The sequence below is a fragment of the Coregonus lavaretus genome, assembly GCF_964263955.1.
Source record: "Coregonus lavaretus genome assembly, chromosome: 24".
Lineage (NCBI taxonomy): Eukaryota > Metazoa > Chordata > Actinopteri > Salmoniformes > Salmonidae > Coregonus > Coregonus lavaretus.
The window spans coordinates 43105817-43130816 of NC_140011.1; the positions used below are offsets into that span (position 1 = coordinate 43105817).

A 25000-nucleotide genomic window follows, 5' to 3' on the forward strand; every position below is an offset into this window, starting at 1 on the left:
AAAGGCTATTTTAGGTTTAGGGTTAGAATTAGGGTTGGGGTTAAAAGTAGAGTTTAGGGTTAGGCGTTATGGTTAGGTTTTTAGGGAAAATAGGATTTTGAATGGGAATCAATCGTTGGTCCCCAGAAAGTTCTCACAAGTATAGTAAGACATAGCTATGTGTGTGTGTTACAGATGCATATATTGTCAGGCTCCTAAGGTAATTGTTTTGAAGTGGTTGTTGTTTGTGTCTGTCAGGTTCAATGATATCCACGTGCCCATCAGGCTGGAGTGTGTCAAGTTTGCCTCCCACTGCCTCATGAACCACCCAGACCTGGCCAAGGACCTCACAGGTAGGACACATATTGATTGATTAATTAAGCAAGCAATCAGTCAGTCAATTAATCGATCAAGCAATCAATATTATCATTGGTCACCCTGACCTGGCCAAGGACCTCATAGGTAACTATCACATGTCAATCAGTAAATCAATCAATGTTATCTTTGGTCAGCCTGACCTGGCAAAAGACTGGTAACTGTTGATCAATCTAGCAACCAACCAGTCAGTCAATCAATCAATTGATCAGTCAATCATGTGAGGCGTTCAGGTATTGATCGGGAGTCAATCTGACCCTTTATCTGGTCCTCTTACGTTTCCCAGAATTCCTGAAGGTCAGGTCACATGACCCAGAGGAGGCCATCCGTCATGACGTCATCGTCTCCATAGTAACTGCAGCCAAAAAGGACCTGGCTCTGGTCAACGACGCCCTGCTGAACTTTGTCAAGGAGAGGACGCTGGACAAGAGGGTAGGAGTAGGAGTGTGTGTGTTGAGGAAAGAATGGATTAGTATGGGTTGTTGTGAACTTCTAGTGGTCAACGTTGTGCTGTCTCAGTCTCTCCCTCTCCCCCCCTCCACCTTCCCCCTCTCTCTCTCTCTCCCCTCTCCCCCCTCCACCTTCTCTCTCTCTCCTCTCCCCCCTCCACCTTCTCTCTCTCTCCTCTCCCCCCTCCACCTTCTCTCTCTCTCTCTCTCTCTCCATAGTGGCGTGTGCGTAAGGAGGCCATGATGGGTCTGGCTCAGATCTATAAGAAGTACTCTCTCCAGGGAGAGGGGGGCAAGGAGGCAGCCAATCAGATCTCCTGGATCAAAGATAAACTACTACACATCTACTACCAGAACAGCATCGACGACAGGTAGGAGGGTGTGTGACGCTGTGTGTCACGGTGTGTGTAAGATAAACTACCACACATCTACTGCCTGAACAGCATCTACGGCAGGGGGGGATGTGTGTGTGTGTGAAAGGAAGTCCAGAGCGTCAACGACAAGTCTGTGTACAAATGGAAAGAAGCGTTAGATTACAGGAGAGGAGGCAGGACAGAAGGACAGAGTGTGTGTGTGTGTGTGTGTGTGTGTGTGTGTGTGTGTGTGTGTGTGTGTGTGTGTGTGTGTGTGTGTGTGTGTGTGTGTGTGTGTGTGTGTGTGTGTGTGTGTGTGTGTGTGTGTGTGTGTGTGTGTGTGTGTGCGCGCGCTGGCAGATGTAAGAAGATAATCCTGTTAAATTAGTGTAATGAGAAATGATGACTCCTAGAGACTCAGACTGCTGAGAGAAGAGAGAGAGAAAGGACTAGTAGAATATAAAGCTGGAGAGAGAGTTGGTGAGAGACACTATCCAGAGGCGGTGTCAGAGGGATGTGGATTGAGACTGAGAAATTAAATGAAGCTCTATATATATATATATATATATACACACACACACACACACAGTGGGGAGAACAAGTATTTAGTCAGCCACCAATTGTGCAGGTTCTCCCACTTAAAAAGATGAGAGAGGCCTGTAATTTTCATCATAGGTACACGTCAACTATGACAGACAAATTGAGAAGAAAAAAATCCAGAAAATCACATTGTAGGATTTTTAATGAATTTATTTGCAAATTATGGTGGAAAATAAGTATTTGGTCACCTACAAACAAGCAAGATTTCTGGCTCTCACAGACCTGTAACTTCTTCTTTAAGAGGCTCCTCTGTCCTCCACTCGTTACCTGTATTAATGCCACCTGTTTGAACTTGTTATCAGTATAAAAGACACCTGTTCACAACCTCAAACAGTCACACTCCAAACTCCACTATGGCCAAGACCAAAGAGCTGTCAAAGGACACCAGAAACAAAATTGTAGACCTGCACCAGGCTGGGAAGACTGAATCTGCAATACGTAAGCAGCTTGGTTTGAAGAAATCAACTGTGGGAGCAATTATTAGGAAATGGAAGACATACAAGACCACTGATAATCTCCCTCGATCTGGGGCTCCACGCAAGATCTCACCCCGTGGGGTCAAAATGATCACAAGAACGGTGAGCAAAAATCCCAGAACCACACGGGGGGACCTAGTGAATGACCTGCAGAGAGCTGGGACCAAAGTAACAAAGCCTACCATCAGTATCACACTACGCCGCCAGGGACTCAAATCCTGCAGTGCCAGACATGTCCCCCTGCTTAAGCCAGTACATGTCCAGGCCCGTCTGAAGTTTGCTAGAGTGCATTTGGATGATCCAGAAGAGGATTGGGAGAATGTCATATGGTCAGATGAAACCAAAATTTTGGTAAAAACTCAACTCGTCGTGTTTGGAGGACAAAGAATGCTGAGTTGCATCCAAAGAACTCCAGATCCAGATCTCAACCCCATAGAAAATCTTTGGAGGGAGTTGAAAGTCCGTGTTGCCCAGCGACAGCCCCAAAACATCACTGCTCTAGAGGAGATCTGCATGGAGGAATGGACCAAAATACCAGCAACAGTGTGTGAAAACCTTGTGAAGACTTACAGAAAACGTTTGACCTGTGTCATTGCCAACAAAGGGTATATAACAAAGTATTGACAAACTTTTGTTATTGACCAAATACTTATTTTCCACCATAATTTGCTAATAAATTCATTAAAAATCCTACAATGTGATTTTCTGGATTTTTTTCCTCATTTCATCTGTCATAGTTGACGTGTACCTATGATGAAAATTACAGGCCTCTCTCATCTTTTTAAGTGGGAGAACTTGCACAATTGGTGGCTGACTAAATACTTTTTTTCCCCACTGTATATATACAGTGGGGAGAACAAGTATTTGATACACTGCCGATTTTGCAGGTTTTCCTACTTACAAAGCATGTAGAGGTCTGTAATTTTGATCATAGGTAGACTTCAACTGTGAGAGACGGAATCTAAAACAAAAATCCAGAAAATCACATTGTATGATATTTAAGTAATTAATTTGCATTTTATTGCATGACATAAGTACTTGATACATCAGAAAAGCAGAACTTAATATTTGGTACAGAAACCTTTGTTTGCAATTACAGAGATCATACGTTTCCTGTAGGTCTTGACCAGGTTTGCACACACTGCGGCAGTGATTTTGGCCTACTCCTCCATACAGACCTTCTCCAGATCCTTCAGGTTTCGGGGCTGTCGCTGGGCAATAAGGACTTTCAGCTCCCTCCAAAGATTTTCTATTGGATTCAGGTCTGGAGACTGGCTAGGCCACTCCAGGACCTTGAGATGCTTCTTACGGAGCCACTCCTTAGTTGCCCTGGCTGTGTTTCGGGTCGTTGTCATGCTGGAAGACCCAGCCACGACCCATCTTCAATGCTCTTACTGAGGGAAGGAGGTTGTTGGCCAAGATCTCGCGATACATGGCCCCATCCATCCACCCCTCAATACGGTGCAGTCGTCCTGTCCCCTTTGCAGAAAAGCATCCCCAAAGAATGATGTTTCCACCATGCTTCACGGTTGGGATGGTGTTTTTGGGGTTGTACTCATCCTTCTTCTTCCTCCAAACACGGCGAGTGGAGTTTAGACCAAAAAGCTCTATTTTTGTCTCATCAGACCACATGACCTTCTCCCATTCCTCCTCTGGATCATCCAGATGGTCATTGGCAAACTTCAGACAAGCCTGGACATGCACTGGCTTGAGCAGGGGGACCTTGCGTGCGCTGCAGGATTTTAATCCATGACGGCGTAGTGTGTTACTAATGGTTTTCTTTGAGACTGTGGTCCCAGCTCTCTTCAGGTCATTGACCAGGTCCTGCCGTGTAGTTCTGGGCTGATCCCTCACCTTCCTCATGATCATTGATGCCCCACGAGGTGAGATCTTGCATGGAGCCCCAGACCGAGGGTGATTGATCGTCATCTTGAACTTCTTCCATTTTCTAATAATTGCGCCAACACTTGTTGCCTTCTCACCAAGCTGCTTGCCTATTGTCCTGTAGCCCATCCCAGCCACAATTTATCCCTAATGTCCTTACACAGCTCTCTGGTCTTGGCCATTGTGGAGAGGTTGGAGTCTGTTTGATTGAGTGTGTGGACAGGTGTCTTTTATACAGGTAATGAGTTCAAACAGGTGCAGTTAATACAGGTAATGAGTGGAGAACAGGAGGGCTTCTTAAAGAAAAACTAACAGGTCTGTGAGAGCCGGAATTCTTAATGGTTGGTAGGTGATCAAATACTTATGTCATGCAATAAAATGCAAATTAATTACTTAAAAATCATACACTGTGATTTTCTGGATTTTTGTTTTAGATTCCGTCTCTCATAGTTGAAGTGTACCTATGATAAAAATTACAGACCTCTACATGCTTTGTAAGTAGGAAAACCTGCAAAATCGGCAGCGTATCAAATACTTGTTCTCCCCACTGTATATTCACCCCTGTAATGTGTTAACTCCCTCTCGCTCCCCTCCTCTTTCTAACCTTTTCTCTCCCTCCTCTCTCCTCACATCCTCTCCCTACTCTCTCCTCCGTTTCTCTCTCTCCTCACATTCTCTCCTCCGTTTCTCTCTCTCCTCACATCCTCTCCCTCCTCACATCCTCTCCCTCCTCACATCCTCTCCCTCCTCACATCTTCTCCCTCCTCACATCCTCTCCCTCCTCACATCTTCTCCCTCCTCACATCCTCTTCCTCCTCACATCCTCTCCCTCCTCACATCCTCTACCTCCTCTCTCCTCCTTTTCTCTCTCTCCTCACATCCTCTCCCTGCTCCCTTTCTCTCCCTCCTCTCTCCTCACATCCTCTCCCTCCTCTCTCCTCACATCCTCCACCTCCTCTCGCCTCCCTATCCTCCTTCCCCTCTCCTCACATCCCTCTCTCCTCTATCCCTCCCTCTCTCCCTCCCTCTCCTCACATCCTCTCCTCCGTTTCTCTCTCCTCACATCCTCTCCCTCCTCTCTCCTCCCTTTCTCTCTCTCCTCTGTCTGTCAGGTTGTTGGTAGAGCGTATCTTTGCCCAGTACATGGTACCTCACAACCTGGAGACCACGGAAAGGATGAAGTGTTTGTACTATCTCTATGCTACCCTGGACACTAACGCTGTCAAGTAAGTCAACCGTTTCTCCCTCCCTACCTTTCATCTCCCTCCATACCTAATCAATGCTACTGTAATGAACTTCTGCTACTGTAAAATACTGCTGCTTAGGGCTGGCACAGTAATTGTATACTGTAAAAATTATATTAATAGCCCGGGCGTTTATTTGCTTCAATTACTGAACACAACAGGCGCTTTTTAGAGACAGGCTTCTATTTCAGCCAGGCGTCTATTTCCTTAATCCACACAGATTTTGCTAAATTAATTGTTTAATATCATCATTCACTTCCAGCATTTAAATCAACTTCTTCATTTCCTGCACTATAATGTGTTATCATTTACACACTGTCGTGTTTAATTTTTCTTAGTATGCCTCAATTTGGGGAATAAATAAATAATTATTCTCCTCTTTGACTGTGCATTTTCGACAGTCCTTACTGTCACCACTAGAAGGCGATCGGATGATTTCTGGGGGTCTCTACTCCCAAAGTTGTTGACTGCTTTTGTGTTTGCCAGTTAGCTAGCAGTTCAGCTGTTAGCAGCCAATGGCTAGCAGTTCTCAGCTGTTAGCAGCCAATGGCTAGCAGTTCTCAGCTGTTAGCAGCCAATGGCTAGCAGTTTCTTACTGGCAATAAAAACTAATGATTGCCATAATTCTTTCAAGTCATTACTGAATTATTTAATGTAACAAATCAAACATTAAACCTCAAACAATTCACAGTAATTCATGGTAACCTCGTAAACAATTAATTTAGACCAGGCATTTATTTGAAACTGGTGTTTGTTTGCTGAAATGTGTGCTATTTTCCTGGCTATTAAAAGGGACAAGTGGCTATTTGAGACTGCATTTAATTTAAGTTTTACGGTAACCATGTGTAACCGCCGATTTATGGATGACCGTAAAAAAACAACAACCTCATAACTGTTCTAATACATACATTTTTAGAAAATATTTATAGCATGATCTGTATCTGTAGCCTACAATGCATAGTGGTCTGGCTATACATTTGATCCGGTTTGTAAAGATGCTAAAATTATGGTGAAATCCACCATCTCTGCAGAGATGAACTACCAAATGTCCTTCTTGGTGAGTGTGGACAATGTTGATGAATTTGAGATCCATGCTAGGCTAGCGAATGTCTAGTGTGTGTAGCTAACTACAACGGCATGACCGCTGGGGTAGTTGTTGACCGTGGTTGCTAGGCAGAGGAACACAAGGTGATGCAGCAGACGGGAGAGGAGAGAATCAGACCTTTTGAACGGTTATAACGGTGACCGTGGACATTTTGCCTGACAAATAACCCTAACCTTCCATTACCGTCACGGGCCTGCTAATGCTGCTGCCCCCACCTGCTTTAGTCAGCTGAGTTTCTGACTCCAGTTCCCTCCATACCTAACCAATGCTACTGTAATGTACTGCTGCTACTGCCCCCTCGTGATTTAGCAGAGCTTCTGTGTGTCCAACTTCATGTATGTTCTAATACACTACATTACCAAAAGTATGTGGACACCTGCTCGTCGAACATCTCATTTCAAAATAATGAGCTTGCTCTAACTCCTCTGTCCCGCTAGTTACTATACCCCTCTGGTCTTATGGTTAAAGCTATACAGTCTGGGATAACAACAATGTTCCCCCCACCACTTAATGTGGTATTCAGCTGGGATGGGGCTGGATACATTTAACCTTTTAGATGCAGTCTATGACATCCAAGAAATACACTACATGACGAAATGCTCGTCGAACATCCCATTCCAAAATCATGGGCATTGATATGGAGTTGGTTCCCCCTTTTGCTGCTATAACAGCCTCCACTCTTCTGGGAAGGCTTTCCACTAGATGTTGGAACATTAGTGCATGGACTTGCTTCCATGGGATTGAGGTCAGAGCTCTGTGCAGGCCAGTCAAGTTCTTCCACACAGATCTCGACAAGCCATTTCTGTATGGACCTCGCTTTGTGCGCGGGCCATTGTCATGCTGAAACAGGAAAGGGCCTTCCCCAAACTGTTGCCACAAAGTTGGAAGCACAGAATTGTCTAGAATGTCATTGTATGCTGTAGTGTTAAGAATTCCCTTCACTGGAACTAAGGGGCCTATCCTGAACCATGAAAAACAGCCCCAGACCATTATTCCTCCTCCACCAAACTTTATAGTTGGCACTATGCATTTGGGCATGTAGTGTTCTCCTGGCATCCGCCAAACCCAGATTTCTGCGTCGGACTGCCACATGGTGAAGCGTGATTCATCACTCCAGAGAACGCTTTTTCCACTGCTCCAGAGTCCAATAGCGGAGAGCTTTACACCACTCCAGCCGATGCTTGGCATTGCGCATGGTGATCTTAGGGTTGTGTGCGGCTGCTCGGCCATGGAAACCCATTTCATGAAACTCCCGACGGACAGTTCTTGTGCTGACGTTGCTTCCAGAGGCAGTTTGGAACTCAGTAGTGAGTATTACAACCGAGGACAGATTATTTTTACGCGCTTTAGCACTCGGTGGTCCCGTTCTGTGAGCTTGTGTGGCCTACCACTTCGTGGCTGAGCTGTTGTTTCTCCTGGACATTTCCACTTCACAATAACAGCACATAACAGTTGACCGGGGCAGCTCTAGCAGTGCAGAAATTTGACAAACTGACTTGTTGGAAAGGAGGCATCCTATGACGGTGCCACGTTGAAAGTCACTGAGCTCTTCAGTAAGGCCATTCTACTGCCAATGTCTATGGAGATTGCATGGCTGTTAACTCGATGTTATACACCTGTCAGCAACGGGTGTGGCTGAAATAGCTGAATCCATTAATTTGAAAGGGTGTGCACATACTTTTGTGTATATATAGTGTAGCATTCTCTCTCTCTCCCCCCCTCTTTCTTGCCCCCACCCCCCCCCCCCCCCCCACAGGGCTCTGAATGAGATGTGGAAGTGTCAGAACATGTTGAGACACCACGTCAAAGATCTCCTGGACCTGGTCAAACAGCCCAAGGTACTGCTAATCAATTGCTACTAGTGTTGAATGTTGAGATATACTGCTCAAAAAAATAAAGGGAACACTTAAACAACACAATGTAACTCCAAGTCAATCACACTTCTGTGAAATCAAACTGTCCACTTAGGAAGCAACACTGATTGACAATACATTTCACATGCTGTTGTGCAAATGGAATAGACAACAGGTGGAAATGATAGGCAATTAGCAAGACACCCCCAATAAAGAAGTGGTTCTGCAGTTGGTGATCACAGACCACTTCTCAGTTCCTATGCTTCCTGGCTGATGTTTTGGTTACTTTTGAATGCCGGCGGTGCTTTCACTCTAGTGGTAGCATGAGACGGAGTCTACAACCCACACAAGTGGCTCAGGTAGTGCAGCTCATCCAGGATGGCACATCAATGCGAGCTGTGGCAAGAAGGTTTGCTGTGTCTGTCAGCGTAGTGTCCAGATCATGGAGGCGCTACCAGGAGACAGGGCAGTACATCAGGAGACGTGGAGGAGGCCGTAGGAGGGCAACAACCCAGCAGCAGGACCGCTACCTCCGCCTTTGTGCAAGGAGGAGCAGGAGGAGCACTGCCAGAGCCCTGCAAAATGACCTCCAGCAGGCCACAAATGTGCATGTGTCTGCTCAAACGGTCAGAAACAGACTCCATGAGGGTGGTATGAGGGCCCGACGTCCACAGGTGGGAGTTGTGCTTACAGCCCAACACCGTGCAGGACGTTTGGCATTTGCCAGAGAACACCAAGATTGGCAAATTCACCACTGGCGCCCTGTGCTCTTCACAGATGAAAGCAGGTTCACACTGAGCACATGTGACAGACGTGACAGAGTCTGGAGACGCTGTGGAGAACGTTCTGCTGCCTGCAACATCCTCCAGCATGACCGGTTTGGCGGTGGGTCAGTCATGGTGTGGGGTGGCATTTCTTTGGGGGGCCGCACAGCCCTCCATGTGCTCGCCAGAGGTAGCCTGACTGCCATTAAGTACCGAGATGAGATCCTCAGACCCCTTGTGGAAAGGGGTTCCTCCTAATGCAAGACAATGCTAGACCTCATGTGGCTGGAGTGTGTCAGCAGTTCCTGCAAGAGGAAGGCATTGATGCTATGGACTGGCCCGCCCGTTCCCCAGACCTAAATCCAATTGAGCACATCTGGGACATCATGTCTCGCTCCATCTACCAACGCCACGTTGCACCACAGACTGTCCAGGAGTTGGCGGATGCTTTAGTCCAGGTCTGGGAGGAGATCCCTTAGGAGACCATCCGCCACCTCATCAGGAGCATGCCCAGGCGTTAAAGGGAGGTCATACAGGCACGTGGAGGCCACACACACTACTGAGCCTCATTTTGACTTGTTTTAAGGACATTACATCAAAGTTGGATCAGCCTGTAGTGTGGTTTTCCACTTTAATTTTGAGGGTGACTCCAAATCCAGACCTCCATGGGTTGATAAATGAGATTTCTATTGATAATTTTTGTGTGATTTTGTTGTCAGCACATTCAACTATGTAAAGAAAAAAAGTATTTAATAAGATTATTTCATTCATTCAGATCTAGGATGTGTTGTTTTAAGTGTTCCCTTTATGTTTTTGAGCAGTGTATATACTCTACTTTAAGACTGCTACTGTAATGGATTGTAACACTAAATATTGTGTGTGTTTTTTTCAGTCTGATGCGGGTAGCAAGGCTGTGTTTGCCAAGGTTATGGTGATTACGAGTAAGTCAACTTCACTCAACCCCCCCCCCCCCCCCCACACACACACACACACACACACAACCATTTTACGAAACCTTTTTGGTTCCATGTAGGACCTTTTCCACTGAAAGTTGTACATGGAACCCAAAAGGGTTCTGCATGGAACTCAAAAAGGATTATTCTATTGGGACAGAATGCACACACACTCTCTCCCCCCTCCACACACTCTCTCCCCCCTCCACACACTCTCTCCCCCTTCCACACACTCTCTCCCCCTTCCACACACTCTCTCCCCCTTCCACACACTAACCCCCCCCCACCCCCCCTGTGTGTATCTCCAGGGAACCTTCCAGACCCCGGCAAGGCCCAGGACTTTGTGAAAAAGCTAGCCCAGGTCCTGGAGGATGATGAGCGGATTAGAAACCAACTAGAGACCCTGGTCTCACCGGCCTGCTCCTGCAAACAGGCCCAAGTCTGTGTGGTGAGTAGAGAGGGTTAGAGAGAGTGTGTGTTTGTGTACGATTGCATATATGTTTTTATTACTTATCCTTTACTTTATTTTTTTGAGTTTACGGCTCCTGGTATTCCCAGGCGATCTCCTGTCCCGGTACTAACCAGGCCCTAACAGGGGTGTTCAGGGTGGTTCAGGCAACAAGCATCGTGTCGGAGGAAACACCGTTAGACTGACGACCGGAGTCAGTTTACAGACACCCGGCCCTGTCACAAGGAGTCGCTAGAGCGCCAAGGAAAGCCCCCCTGGCCAAACCGTCCCCTACCCCGGGGCGGCGCTGGGCCAATTGTGCTGCGTCCTACGGGGCTCCTGGTCACGGCCGGTTGGGATCGAACCCCAGGCTGTAGTGGCGCCTCGGCACTGCGGTGCCTTAGATCGCTGCGCCACCCAGGACCCCCATTACTTAATCATTATCCCTCCTAGCTACACAGGAGAGAGACGTCACTAAGAAGCTAGGCATTCCTAAACAGCCTGTTATTCTGATGTGTGTGTGTGTGCCAGGGTTTTCCGGCAGCTGACCTTTTGGCCGATATTATTTATTTTTTGAAAAGCCGATAAAGAAAATTGCCACCGGTCATTTGTCCGGGAGAAGAAGAATAACAATCCTATTGTGAAATAATGCTTTTCAGCCTATTTATTAAACACCAGTCGATGGAAATCCATTTGACCGGTCATGCTTATCGCTCTGTAGGATAATCTGCGTAATGTAGCGGATTTAAATTGGTGCGCGTGTGTATATTTGTTATGTATCTTATCACGGCTCACAAATACAGAGTCTTGGAGCAGAAAATCTGTCAGCAGCTGCTACAGCATCTCAAACAGCAGATGCAACGGATGGCGGGCTTCATCAGCGCGTCACACACCACTTTGCAATGAGCTGGAGACATTTTTGGAAACGTATACTTTTAATTGTTGGAAACCTGAACATTTTACTACGTATTATGAGGCATGTCTTACCATGCTTCAAAGTAGCCGAGCCAAAATCAGACCATGTCTGGGGAGGCAATTAGTTTCATCAACTTTCTTTCATTGTCCAGTAGCCAAAGGCACAATCCTAGTCATATTAGCAACCCCATGCTAGTTGTTGCATCTTTAGATCTCCACTCTTTCTAAATATCTAACGGATATTTTGATCTATGTCGCATGAAACCTCTCACTTTTGACAAGTATTTTCCCGCTAATTGCGTTATGGAAAGAACATTTGCGCGTAGCTTACTGCCTTGTCCGCGTTGCTGCCCTTATAATGGGAATAAATAATAGTTTATCAGCATTTAAAGCTAAACGTTCTGATCTGTTGCATCTGACTCGTTGCTTTTAAACGTTTTCTTTATGTAGCCGAGGCCTATTGGTTGGATGAGTTTAGGATCTATCGTCCCACAACTGACCCAGAGTCTGTTTTGGAATAGTTGTATTTCTTTCTTGACAAGTTGACCAATAGAATAGGTACCCTTTTCTACTGTGGGGGATAGTAGATTGACCAAGGGTAGTGATTTTGCTGTTCGTTACTCGTCTTGTTGGCTGAGGAAAAATGTGTGTGGCCATCGGAATTCGGTAAGAAGGGGCCGCACGTCGTTGCATCCTGGCCTTGCATGTTCTGTGAAGACGAGTTGCCATGAACTAAATGTGATTTCTGTCATTCTGAGCACCGTGGGTGGACGCCCTAATCAGGTTACGCGCCCAATGAATATGGGTCCAGTACATTTCTCAAAATGTCCGGTAAATTTAAAATGCTGCTGGTCAGATGTCTGCGGCCACATGTTCCTAACGGAAACCTTGGTGCGTCTCTCCCCTCCAGAGAGACATCACTAAGAAGCTAGGCAGCCCTAAACAGCCCAGTAACCCCTTCTTAGAGATGGTCAAGTTCCTTCTGGAAAGAATCGCTCCTGTACACATCGACACAGAGTCTATCAGGTAACAAACACACACACACACACTAACACACACACACTAACACACACACACTAACACACACACACTAACACACACACACTTACACACATAAGGTGACTGATAATCTATGATTTGCTTACGTTGTGTTTTCGCTCTCTCCCCCACTCTCTTTTCAACCCTGTCTTTCTCTGACTCTTTATCTCTGTCCCTCCCTCTCCCTCCCTCCATCCCTCTCTCTACCTCCCTCTCCTTCCCTCCATCCCTCTCTCTCCCAGTGCTCTGGTAAAGCAGGTGAACAAGTCGATAGATGGAACAGCTGATGATGATGATGAGGGAGTTCCTACTGAACAGGCCATCAGGGCAGGACTAGAGCTACTCAAGGTATCTCTCTCTCTCCCCCCCTTCACTTGCTCTCTCTCCCCCTTCACTTGCTCTCTCCCCCCTCACTCTCTCTCTCCCCCCCTTCACTTGCGTGCTCCCCCCTTCACTTGCTCTCTCTGTCCCCCCTCACTCTCCCTCTGTCCCCCCTCACTCTCCCCCCCCTCTCTCTTTCTCTCCCCCCCACTCTCTTTCTCTCCCCCTCACTCTTGCGCTCTCTTTCTCTTCCCTCTCTTTCTCTCCTCTCTCTCTGTCCCCCCTGACTCTCTCTCTGTCCCCCCTCACTCTCTCTCTGTCCCCCCTCACTCTCTCTCCCCACTCTCTTTCTCTCCCCTCTCTTTCTCTCCCTCCCTCTCCCCCTCTCTCTCTCTCTCCCCCCTCACTCTCTCTCTTTCGCTTCCTTTCTCCTTTTCTCCTCTCTTGCTACCTGTGCTTTCTCTCTCTCTGTTGTCATTCACCCTCTCTCTCCTCCCCCCTCCCTCCAGGTCCTGTCGTTCACCCACCCGGTGTCCTTCCACTCTGCGGAGACGTTTGAGTCCCTGCTGGGCTGTCTGAAGATGGATGATGAGAAGGTGGCCGAGGCTGCGCTGCAGATCTTTAAAAACACAGGCAGCAAGATGGAGGAGAGCTTCCCTCACATCAAGTCGTGAGTTTTAATGTGAAATGTTTGTGTTGCACAGTGGTGGACGTGCGCACGTACACTCACATAGATGTGCACGCGCATATACGTCCCAACATACACAGACGCGCGCGCGCACGCACGCACGCACACACACACCTACATACATTCCTCACACCAAGTCGTGAGTTCATCAAACTACCTTTTTATCGTTGACCATTTCTTGATCTATAAAAATGTTTACCCATAAAGTGTTAAGCTCTTTGGTTGTGTAACCATGGCGTTATTATAAGACTGCAGTCTCTGGGATTAGTCACGTCTTTCTATAGATTATAACGTAATGAGTCTGCTAATGTTTCCTGCAGTGGGTAGAAAGTCTTGGAGCTTTTTGGACATTGCATCCCGATGAACAAGCTGTTGTAGTATGAAAACAAAACAAAAAAAACAGCCTTCTAGTGGATACATTTTTATTATATAACTGGTTGTTTGCATCCTGGATGCTGATTGGTTGATAGCCGGGAGGTATTCACCACATTCCCTGGGTAATGCCTGTTAACAGTTCCATTTGAACTATCCAAATGGAATAGCCCATCCACTGTCCCACAACCCAGTCATAAACTTCATCTCCCCTGGGAAAAAAAGTGTCTACAGTCGTGGTCAAAAGTTTTGAGAATGACACAAATATTAATTTTCACAATGTCTGCTGCCTCAGTTTTTATGATGGCAATTTGCATATACACCAGAATGTCATGAAGAGTGATCAGATGAATTGCAATTAATTGCAAAGTCCCTCTTTGCCATGAAAATGAACTTACTCCCCAACAAAACATTTCCACTGCATTTCAGCCCTGCCACAAAAGGACCAGCTGACGTCATGTCAGTAATTCTCTCGTTAACACAGGTGAGAGTGTTGACGAGGACAAGGCTGGAGATCACTCTGTCATGCTGATTGAGTTAGAATAACAGACTGGAAGCTTTAAAAGGAGGGTGGTGCTTGAAATCATTGTTCTTCCTCTTTTAACCATGGTTACCTGCAAGAAAACACGTGCCGTCATCATTGCTTTGCACAAAAAGGGCTTCTCAGGCAAGGATATTGCTGCTAGTAAGATTGCACCTAAATCAACCATTTATCGGATCATCAAGAACTTCAAGGAGAGATGTTCAATTGTTGTGAAGAAGGCTTCAGGGCGCCCAAGAAAATCCAGCAAGCGCCAGGACCGTCTCCTAAAGTTGATTCAGCTGCGGGATCGGGGCACCACCAGTGCAGAGCTTGCTCAGGAATGACAGCAGGCAGGTGTGAGTGCATCTGCACGCACAGTGAGGCGAATACTTTTGGAGGATGGCCTGGTGTCAAGAAGGGCAGCGAGGAAGCCACTTCTCTCCAGGAAAAACATCAGGGACAGACTGATATTCTGAAAAAGGTACAGGGATTGGACTGCTGAGGACTGGGGTAAAGTCATTTTCTCTGATGAATCCCCTTTCCGATTGTTTGGGGCATCCGGAAAAAAGCTTGTCCGGAGAAGACAAGGTGAGCGCTACCATCAGTCCTGTGTCATGCCAACAGTAAAGCATCCTGAGACCATTCATGTGTGGGGTTGCTTCTCAGCCAAGGGAGTGGGCTCACTCACAATTTTGCCTAAGAACACAGCCATGAATAAAGAATGGTACCAACACATCCTCACAGAGCAACTTCTCCCAACCATCCAAGAACAGTTTGGTGACGAACAATGCCTTTTCCAGCAAGATGGAGCACCTTGCCATAATGCAAAAGTGATAACTAAGTGGCTCGGGGAACAAAACATCGACATTTCGGGTCCATGGCCAGGAAACTCCCCAAACCTTAATCCCATTGAGAACTTGTGGTTGATCCTCACGAGGCGGGTGGACAAACAAAACCCCACAAATTCTGACAAACTCCAAGCATTGATTATGCAAGAATGGCCTGCCATCAGTCAGGATGTGGCCCAGAAGTTAATTGACAGCATGCCAGGGCGGATTGCAGAGGTCTTGAAAAAGAAGGGTCAACACTGCAAATATTGACTCTTTGCATAAACTTAATGTAATTGTCAATAAAAGCCTTTGACACTTAAGGAATGCTTGTAATTATACTTCAGTATACCATAATAACATCTGACAAAAATATCTAAAAACACTGAAGCAGCGAACCTTGTGAAGACCAATACTTGTGTCATTCTCAAAACATTTGACCACAACTGTAGACATTATTTCCCCATAATTCTAGCCTTGCAGTTGGTTTGTAACAGTGGGGGACCTGCCTTTTTGATGCTCTCCTCTTCTCCCCCTAGTGTTCTGCTGCCTGTACTGCAGACCAAAGCTAAGAGAGGACCCCCTCGTCAGGCCAAGTACGCCATCCACTGTATCCACGCCATGTTCACACACAGAGACACACACTTCGCTCAGATCTTCGAGGTGAGGACCAGTCTGCCTATACGATGTATCATTTGCTGCTAATATCTACGCTTCTTCAGCCCTCTTTCCTGTCTATCTATCTATCAATTAATCAAATAATCATTTAATCAAATATTATACAAATGTTATCTTATGAAATATGATATTCTAACCGGAAGAGCCTAGTCCATGACGATAAAGTGTTCTGAATAGTGAATCTCCATTGAAAGTGCTTTTTAGTCCAGGGCGAGGCTTAATCTGTGCCTGGGAAACCGGCCCTTGAAGTTCTACACACGTAAACAGATGCTAAAGTAAATGGCTAAATATCGTCTCTCTCTCCCAGCCGCTGCATAAAGGCTTGGACCTTGAGGACCTGGATCAGCTGATAACGCCTCTCACCACTCTGGGTCACCTGGCTCTGCTGGCCCCAGAACAGTTTGCCGCTCCACTCAAATCACTGGTGGCCAACTTCATAGTCAAGGACCTGCTCATGAGCGACAGGGTGGGTACACACACACACACACACACACACACGTGCGCGCACACACACACACACATGCACGCAGGCAGAAACATACAGACACACACATACAGACAGACACCTACAGACACACATGTAGGCAGACAAATACTGAAACACACAGAACACTTGGCCTCTCCACTCAAATCAAAAGACAAGACACAGTGTTCCTGGCTTTAACATTCTCTGTTGTTTATTGTGGATCTGTGGTTGTTGTGTAGATCCCAGGTAAGAAGACAACCAAGCTGTGGGTCCCTGATGATGAGGTGTCTTCTGAAACCCTGGCCAAGGTTGGTGTACCTTCTTCCCTCTCCTCTGACTCCTTCCCCAACCCCCCCCCCCCTCTCCTCTACCTCCTTCCCCAACCTCCCCCCTCTCCTCTACCTCCTTCCCCAACCTCCCCCCTCTCCTCTACCTCCTTCCCCAACCTCCCCTCCTCTCTTTCTGATCCCTTTCTCTCCGTCTCCCCCAGCTCTGTCTCCATCTCCCCCAGCTCTCTCTCGGTCTCCCCCAGCTCTGTCTCTCCGTCTCCCCCAGCTCTCTCTCCATCTCCCCCAGCTCTGTCTCTCCGTCTCCCCCAGCTCTGTCTCTCCGTCTCCCCCAGCTCTGTCTCTCCGTCTCCCCCAGCTCTGTCTCTCCGTCTCCCCCAGCTCTGTCTCTCACTGTCCCAGACCTACCAACCTGCAGGCATTTTGGGGTCAAGGTACGCTGGTACGAAAAACTACCCTAAAATAGGCTTCTAGCACATTGTGGTTTTTGACTCAACCGTCTGAAGTTGGAGCTGAGCCAATCAGAGGACTTGGGCGAGGAGGACAAATCTCTAGCTCCCCGCCCCGCCCCGCCCCCCCTAGTTATAGTACTATTTTACTCCCTCCAGCTGGATGGCAGCTCTCCACTTCGCCCGTTGTCACCACTGATGTGTGAGGTAAAAGGGTAGGAAAAATGGAGAACGAATTGTTAGCCAAATAATTTTTCACAAATTGTATGTGTTAGTCAAGAACATAACCACTAATTATTTCGTAGTTAGCTCCTTAGCTAAGGCATCATTACGACTAAGGTAGTTAGCTACAGCGTTTGGTTAACTAAGCGAGAACACGGTCTTGCCCGCACATGCTTTGATCTCCAAAACGGGAGTAGGCGTGAGCGCATTGACTAGCAAGGGAACATGCAGTGCAGTGTTGCGGTAGTTCAGTGTGTGAAGCTGTGTGGATGGAAACAAGACGTGGCAGAGACGGCTTTTCTGCTAATACCGTCCTTCACAGAAAGTTATGTAGTGGGCTCCCGAGTGGCGCAGCGGTCTAAGGCACTGCATCTCAGTGCTTGAGGCGTCACTACAGACCCCCTGGTTCAATTCCAGGCTGTATCACAACCGGACGTGATTGGGAGTCCCATAGGGCGGCGCACAATTGGCCCAGCGTCGTCCGGGTTTGGCCGGTGTAGGCCGTCATTGTAAATAAGAATTTGTTCTTAACTGACTTGCCTAGTTAAATAAAGGTAAAAATAAATAAACATGTTAAATATTAGTAGGCCTATGTTAATCAGTTCTTGCTCTGTCCTCTTGATATAGCTGTATGTCAACAGTAGGCTGCTAATGTTGTGATAATGGTCAGGTCACCAATGACAACCAGGCATGTTGAATGAATGGTAGCCTAGTAGTCAGGCCTAACTTGATGGATAGGGGTCAGGGATGGAGGCTTAGTTCAGTTGTTTAATGTTCCAAATAGACTACAGTAAGATAGACTACTACATAGTAAGATAGACTACTACATAGACTACTACATAGTCAGATAGACTACTACATAGACTACTACATAGTAAGATAGACTACTACATAGTAAGATAGACTACTACATAGTCAGATAGACTACTACATAGTCAGATAGACTACTACATAGTAAGATAGACTACTACATAGTCAGATAGACTACTACATAGTCAGATAGACTACTACATAGACTACTACATAGTCAGATAGACTACTACATAGTCAGATAGACTACTACATAGTAAGATAGACTACTACATAGTCAGATAGACTACTACATAGACTACTACATAGTCGGATAGACTACTACATAGTCAGATAGACTACTACATAGTCAGATAGACTACTACATAGTCAGATAGACTACTACATAGTCAGATAGACTACTACATAGTCAGATAGACTACTGCATAGACTACTACATAGTCAGATAGACTACTACATAGTCAGATAGACTACTACATAGTCAGATAGACTACTACATAGACTACTACATAGTAAGATATACTACTACATAGTCAGATAGACTACTACATAGTCAGATAGACTACTACATAGTCAGATAGACTACTACATAGACTACTACATAGTCAGATAGAATACTACATAGTCAGATAGACTACTACATAGTCAGATAGACTACTATATAGACTACTACATAGTCAGATAGACTACTACATAGTCAGACTACTACATAGTCAGACTACTACATAGACTACTATATAGTCAGATAGACTACTACATAGACTACTACATAGTCAGATAGACTACTACATATACTACTACATAGACTACTACATAGTCAGATAGACTACTACATAGTCAGATAGACTACTACATAGTCAGATAGACTACTACATAGACTACTACATAGACTACTACATAGACTACTACATAGTCAGATAGACTACTAAATAGACTACTACATAGACTACTACATAGTCAGATAGACTACTACATAGTCAGATAGACTACTACATAGACTACTACATAGACTACTACATAGACTACTACATAGTCAGATAGACTACTACATAGTCAGACTACTACATAGTCAGACTACTACATAGACTACTATATAGTCAGATAGACTACTACATAGACTACTACATAGTCAGATAGACTACTACATAGTCAGATAGACTACTACATAGACTACTACATAGTCAGATAGACTACTACATAGTCAGATAGACTACTACATAGACTACTACATAGACTACTACATAGACTACTACATAGTCAGATAGACTACTACATAGTCAGATAGACTACTAAATAGTCGGATAGGCTACAACATAGTCAGATAGACTACTACATAGTCAGATAGACTACTACTTAGACTACTACATAGTCAGATAGACTACTACATAGTCAGATAGACTACTACATAGACTACTACATAGTCAGATAGACTACTACATAGTCAGATAGACTACATAGTCAGATAGACTACTACATAGACTACTACATAGTCAGATAGACTACTACATAGTCAGATAGACTACTACATAGACTACTACATAGTCAGATAGACTACTACATAGACTACTGCATAGTCAGATAGACTACTAAATAGTCAGATAGACTACTACATAGACTACTACATAGACTACTACATAGACAGATAGACTACTACATAGTCAGATAGACTACTACATAGACTACTACATAGACTACTACATAGTCAGATAGACTACTACATAGCCAGATAGACTACTAAATAGTCAGATAGACTACTACATAGTCAGATAGACTACTACATAGACTACTACATAGTCAGATAGACTACTACATAGACTACTACATAGTCAGATAGACTACTACATAGTCAGACTACTACATAGACTACTATATAGCCAGATAGACTACTACATAGACTACTACATAGTCAGATAGACTACTACATAGTCATATAGACTACTACATAGACTACTACATAGTCAGATAGACTACTACATAGTCAGATAGACTACTACATAGACTACTACGTAGACTACTACATAGACTACTACATAGTCAGATAGACTACTACATAGTCAGAGAGACTACTAAATAGTCGGATAGACTACAACATAGTCAGATAGACTACTACATAGTCAGATAGACTACTACATAGTCAGATAGACTACTACATAGTCAGATAGACTACTACATAGTCAGATAGACTACTACATAGACTACTACATAGTCAGATAGACTACTACATAGACTACTGCATAGTCAGATAGACTACTACATAGACTACTACATAGTCAGATAGACTACTACATAGTCAGATAGACTACTAAATAGTCGGATAGACTACAACATAGTCAGATAGACTACTACATAGTCAGATAGACTACTACATAGACTACTACATAGTCAGATAGACTACTACATAGACTACTACATAGTCAGATAGACTACTACATAGTCAGATAGACTACTACATAGTCAGATAGACTACTACATAGACTACTACATAGTCAGATAGACTACTACATAGACTACTACATAGTCAGATAGACTACTAAATAGTCAGATAGACTACTACATAGACTACTACATAGTCAGATAGACTACTACATAGTCAGATAGACTACTACATAGCCAGATAGACTACTACATAGACTACTACATAGACTACTACATAGACTACTACATAGTCAGATAGACAACTACATAGTCAGATAGACTACTAGATAGTCAGATAGACTACTACATAGTCAGATAGACTACTACATAGTCAGATAGACTACTACATAGACTACTACATAGTCAGATATACTACTACATAGACTACTACATAGTCAGATAGACTACTACATAGTCAGACTACTACATAGACTACTATATAGTCAGATAGACTACTACATAGACTACTACATAGTCAGATAGACTACTACATAGTCATATAGACTACTACATAGACTACTACATAGACTACTACATAGTCAGATAGACTACTACATAGTCAGATAGACTACTACATAGTCGGATAGACTACTACATAGACTACTACATAGTCAGATAGACTACTACATAGTCAGACTACTACATAGTCAGACTACTACATAGACTACTATATAGTCAGATAGACTACTACATAGACTACTACATAGTCAGATAGACTACTACATAGTCATATAGACTACTACATAGACTACTACATAGACTACTACATAGTCGGATAGACTACTACATAGTCAGATAGACTACTACATAGACTACTACATAGACTACTACATAGTCAGATAGACTACTACATAGTCAGATAGACTACTACATAGTCAGATAGACTACTAAATAGTCGGATAGACTACAACATAGTCAGATAGACTACTACATAGTCAGATAGACTACTACATAGACTACTACATAGTCAGATAGATTACTACATAGTCAGATAGACTACTACATAGTCAGATAGACTACTACATAGTCAGACTACTACATAGACTACTACATAGTCAGATAGACTACTACATAGACTACTACATAGACTACTACATAGACTACTACATAGTCAGATAGACTACTACATAGTAAGATATACTACTACATAGTCAGATAGACTACTACATAGACTACTACATAGACTACTACATAGACTACTACATAGACTACTACATAGTCAGATAGACTACTACATAGTCAGATAGACTACTACATAGTCAGATAGACAGACTACTACATAGTCAGATAGACTACTACATAGACTACTACATAGATAGACTACTACATGGTCAAATAGACTACTACATGGTCAGATAGACTACTACATAGTAAGATGGACTACTACATAGTCAGATGGACTACTACATAGTAAGATAGACTATTACATAGTAAGATATACTACTACATAGACTACTACATAGTAAGATAGACTACTACATAGTCAGACTACTACATAGTCAGATAGACTACTACATAGACTACTACATAGTCAGACTACTACATAGACTACTACATAGTCAGATAGACTACTACATAGTCAGATAGACTACTACATAGTCAGATAGACTACTGCATAGACTACTACATAGACTATTACCTAGTCAGATAGACTACTACATAGTCAGATAGACTACTACATAGTCAGATAGACTACTACATAGACTACTACATAGGCAGATAGACTACTACATAGTCAGATAGACTACTACATAGACTACTACATAGGCAGATAGACTACTACATAGTCAGATAGACTACTGCATAGACTACTACATAGACTATTACCTAGTCAGATAGACTACTACATAGTCAGATAGACTACTACATAGTCAGATAGACTACTACATAGACTACTACATAGTCTGATAGACTACTACATAGTCAGATAGACTACTACATAGTAAGATAGACTACTACATAGACTACTACATACTCAGATAGACTACTACATAGTCTGATAGACTACTACATAGACTACTACATACTCAGATAGACTACTACATAGTCAGATAGACTACTACATAGACTACTACATAGATAGACTACTACATAGTCAGATAGACTACTACATAGTAAGATGGACTACTACATAGTAAGATAGACTACTACATAGTCAGATAGACTACATAGTCAGATAGACTACTACATAGTCAGATAGACTACTACATAGTCAGACTACTACATAGTCAGACTACTACATAGACTACTACATAGTCAGATAGACTACTACATAGACTACTACATAGTCAGATAGACTACTACATAGTCAGATAGACTACTACATAGACTACTACATAGACAGATAGACTACTACATAGTCAGATAGACTACTACATAGACAGATAGACTACTACATAGTCAGATAGACTACTACATAGTCAGATAGACTACTACATAGTCAGATAGACTACTACATAGACTACTACATAATCAGATAGACTACTACATAGTCAGATAGACTACTACATAGTCAGATAGACTACTACATTGACTACTACATAGACAGATAGACTACTACATAGTCAGATAGACTACTACATAGACTACTACATAGTAAGATAGACTACTACATAGACATATAGACTACTACATAGTAAGATAGACTACTACATAGTCAGATAGACTACATAGTCAGATAGACTACTACATAGTCAGACTACTACATAGTCAGATAGACTACTGCATAGACTACTACATAGTCAGATAGACTACTACATAGACTGCTACATAGACTACTACATAGTCAGATAGACTACTACATAGTCAGATAGACTACTACATAGACTACTAGATAGACTACTACATAGTCAGATAGACTACATAGTCAGATAGACTACTACATAGACTACTAGATAGACTACTACATAGTCAGATAGACTACATAGTCAGATAGACTACTACATAGACTACTAGATAGACTACTACATAGTCAGATAGACTACATAGTCAGATAGACTACTACATAGACTACTAGATAGACTACTACATAGTCAGATAGACTACATAGTCAGATAGACTACTACATAGTCAGACTACTACATAGTCAGATAGACTACTGCATAGACTACTACATAGTCAGATAGACTACTACATAGACTACTACATAGACTACTACATAGTCAGATAGACTACTACATAGTCAGATAGACTACTACATAGACTACTAGATAGACTACTACATAGTCAGATAGACTACTACATAGTAAGATGGACTACTACATAGTCAGATAGACTACTACATAGACAGATAGACTACATAGTCAGATAGACTACTACATAGTCAGACTACTACATAGTCAGACTACTACATAGACTACTACATAGTCAGATAGACTACTACATAGTCAGATAGACTACTACATAGTAAGATGGACTACTACATAGTCAGATGGACTACTACATAGCCAGATAGACTACTACATAGTAAGATGGACTACTACATAGTCAGATGGACTACTACATAGTCAGATAGACTACTACATAGTAAGATGGACTACTACATAGTCAGATGGACTACTACATAGCCAGATAGACTACTACATAGACTACTACATAGTCAGATAGACTACTACATAGTAAGATGGACTACTACATAGTAAGATGGACTACTACATAGTCAGATAGACTACTACATAGTAAGATGGACTACTACATAGTCAGATAGACTACTACATAGTCAGATAGACTACTACATAGTAAGATGGACTACTACATAGTAAGATGGACTACTACATAGTCAGATGGACTACTACATAGACTACTACATAGTCAGATAGACTACTACATAGTAAGATGGACTACTACATAGTCAGATAGACTACTACATAGTAAGATGGACTACTACATAGACTACTACATAGTCAGATAGACTACTACATAGTAAGATATACTACTACATAGTCAGATGGACTACTACATAGTCAGATAGACTACTACATAGTAAGATGGACTACTACATAGTCAGATGGACTACTACATAGTCAGATGGACTACTACATAGTCAGATGGACTACTACATAGTCAGATAGACTACTACATAGTCAGATAGACTACTACATAGTCAGATAGACTACTGCATAGACTACTACATAGTCAGATAGACTACTACATAGTCAGATAGACTACTACATAGTCAGATAGACTACTACATAGACTACTACATAGCCAGATAGACTACTACATAGACTACTACATAGTCAGATAGACTACTACATTGCATCCAGTAATGGAATGATTCTGAATTCTATCCCCAAACAAAATGAAGAAGACAGTTTATATTTTCACTAGACTATCCACATAAACACACTTATTAATTAGAATAAGCATTAGCACTACACTTTACCAAGATAAAAGTGTAACACAAGACTGTTGGCTACATTGTTTGATATAATTTAAGACTATATGTTTCAGGAAATGGCAGTTACAGGTTTTTCAACAATGCAAAATGCTCCAACTCCGTACCTC

General features: G+C 43.4%; 1 protein-coding gene across 1 annotated transcript in view; it reads left to right on the forward strand.

Annotated features, from left to right (window-relative positions):
* LOC311099778 (sister chromatid cohesion protein PDS5 homolog B-like) overlaps positions 1-25000 on the forward strand; it is a 101995-nt gene that overhangs the window by 54433 nt on the left and 22562 nt on the right. Inside the window, exons 10-22 of the mRNA XM_084140523.1 lie at positions 238-332; positions 641-786; positions 1023-1174; positions 5229-5342; positions 8222-8303; positions 9975-10023; positions 10344-10483; positions 12309-12424; positions 12679-12784; positions 13267-13427; positions 15707-15830; positions 16153-16311; positions 16551-16619. Of these exons, the coding sequence (XP_083996649.1) occupies positions 238-332; positions 641-786; positions 1023-1174; positions 5229-5342; positions 8222-8303; positions 9975-10023; positions 10344-10483; positions 12309-12424; positions 12679-12784; positions 13267-13427; positions 15707-15830; positions 16153-16311; positions 16551-16619 (1513 nt within the window). The remainder of the gene's footprint in view (positions 1-237; positions 333-640; positions 787-1022; positions 1175-5228; positions 5343-8221; positions 8304-9974; positions 10024-10343; positions 10484-12308; positions 12425-12678; positions 12785-13266; positions 13428-15706; positions 15831-16152; positions 16312-16550; positions 16620-25000) is intronic.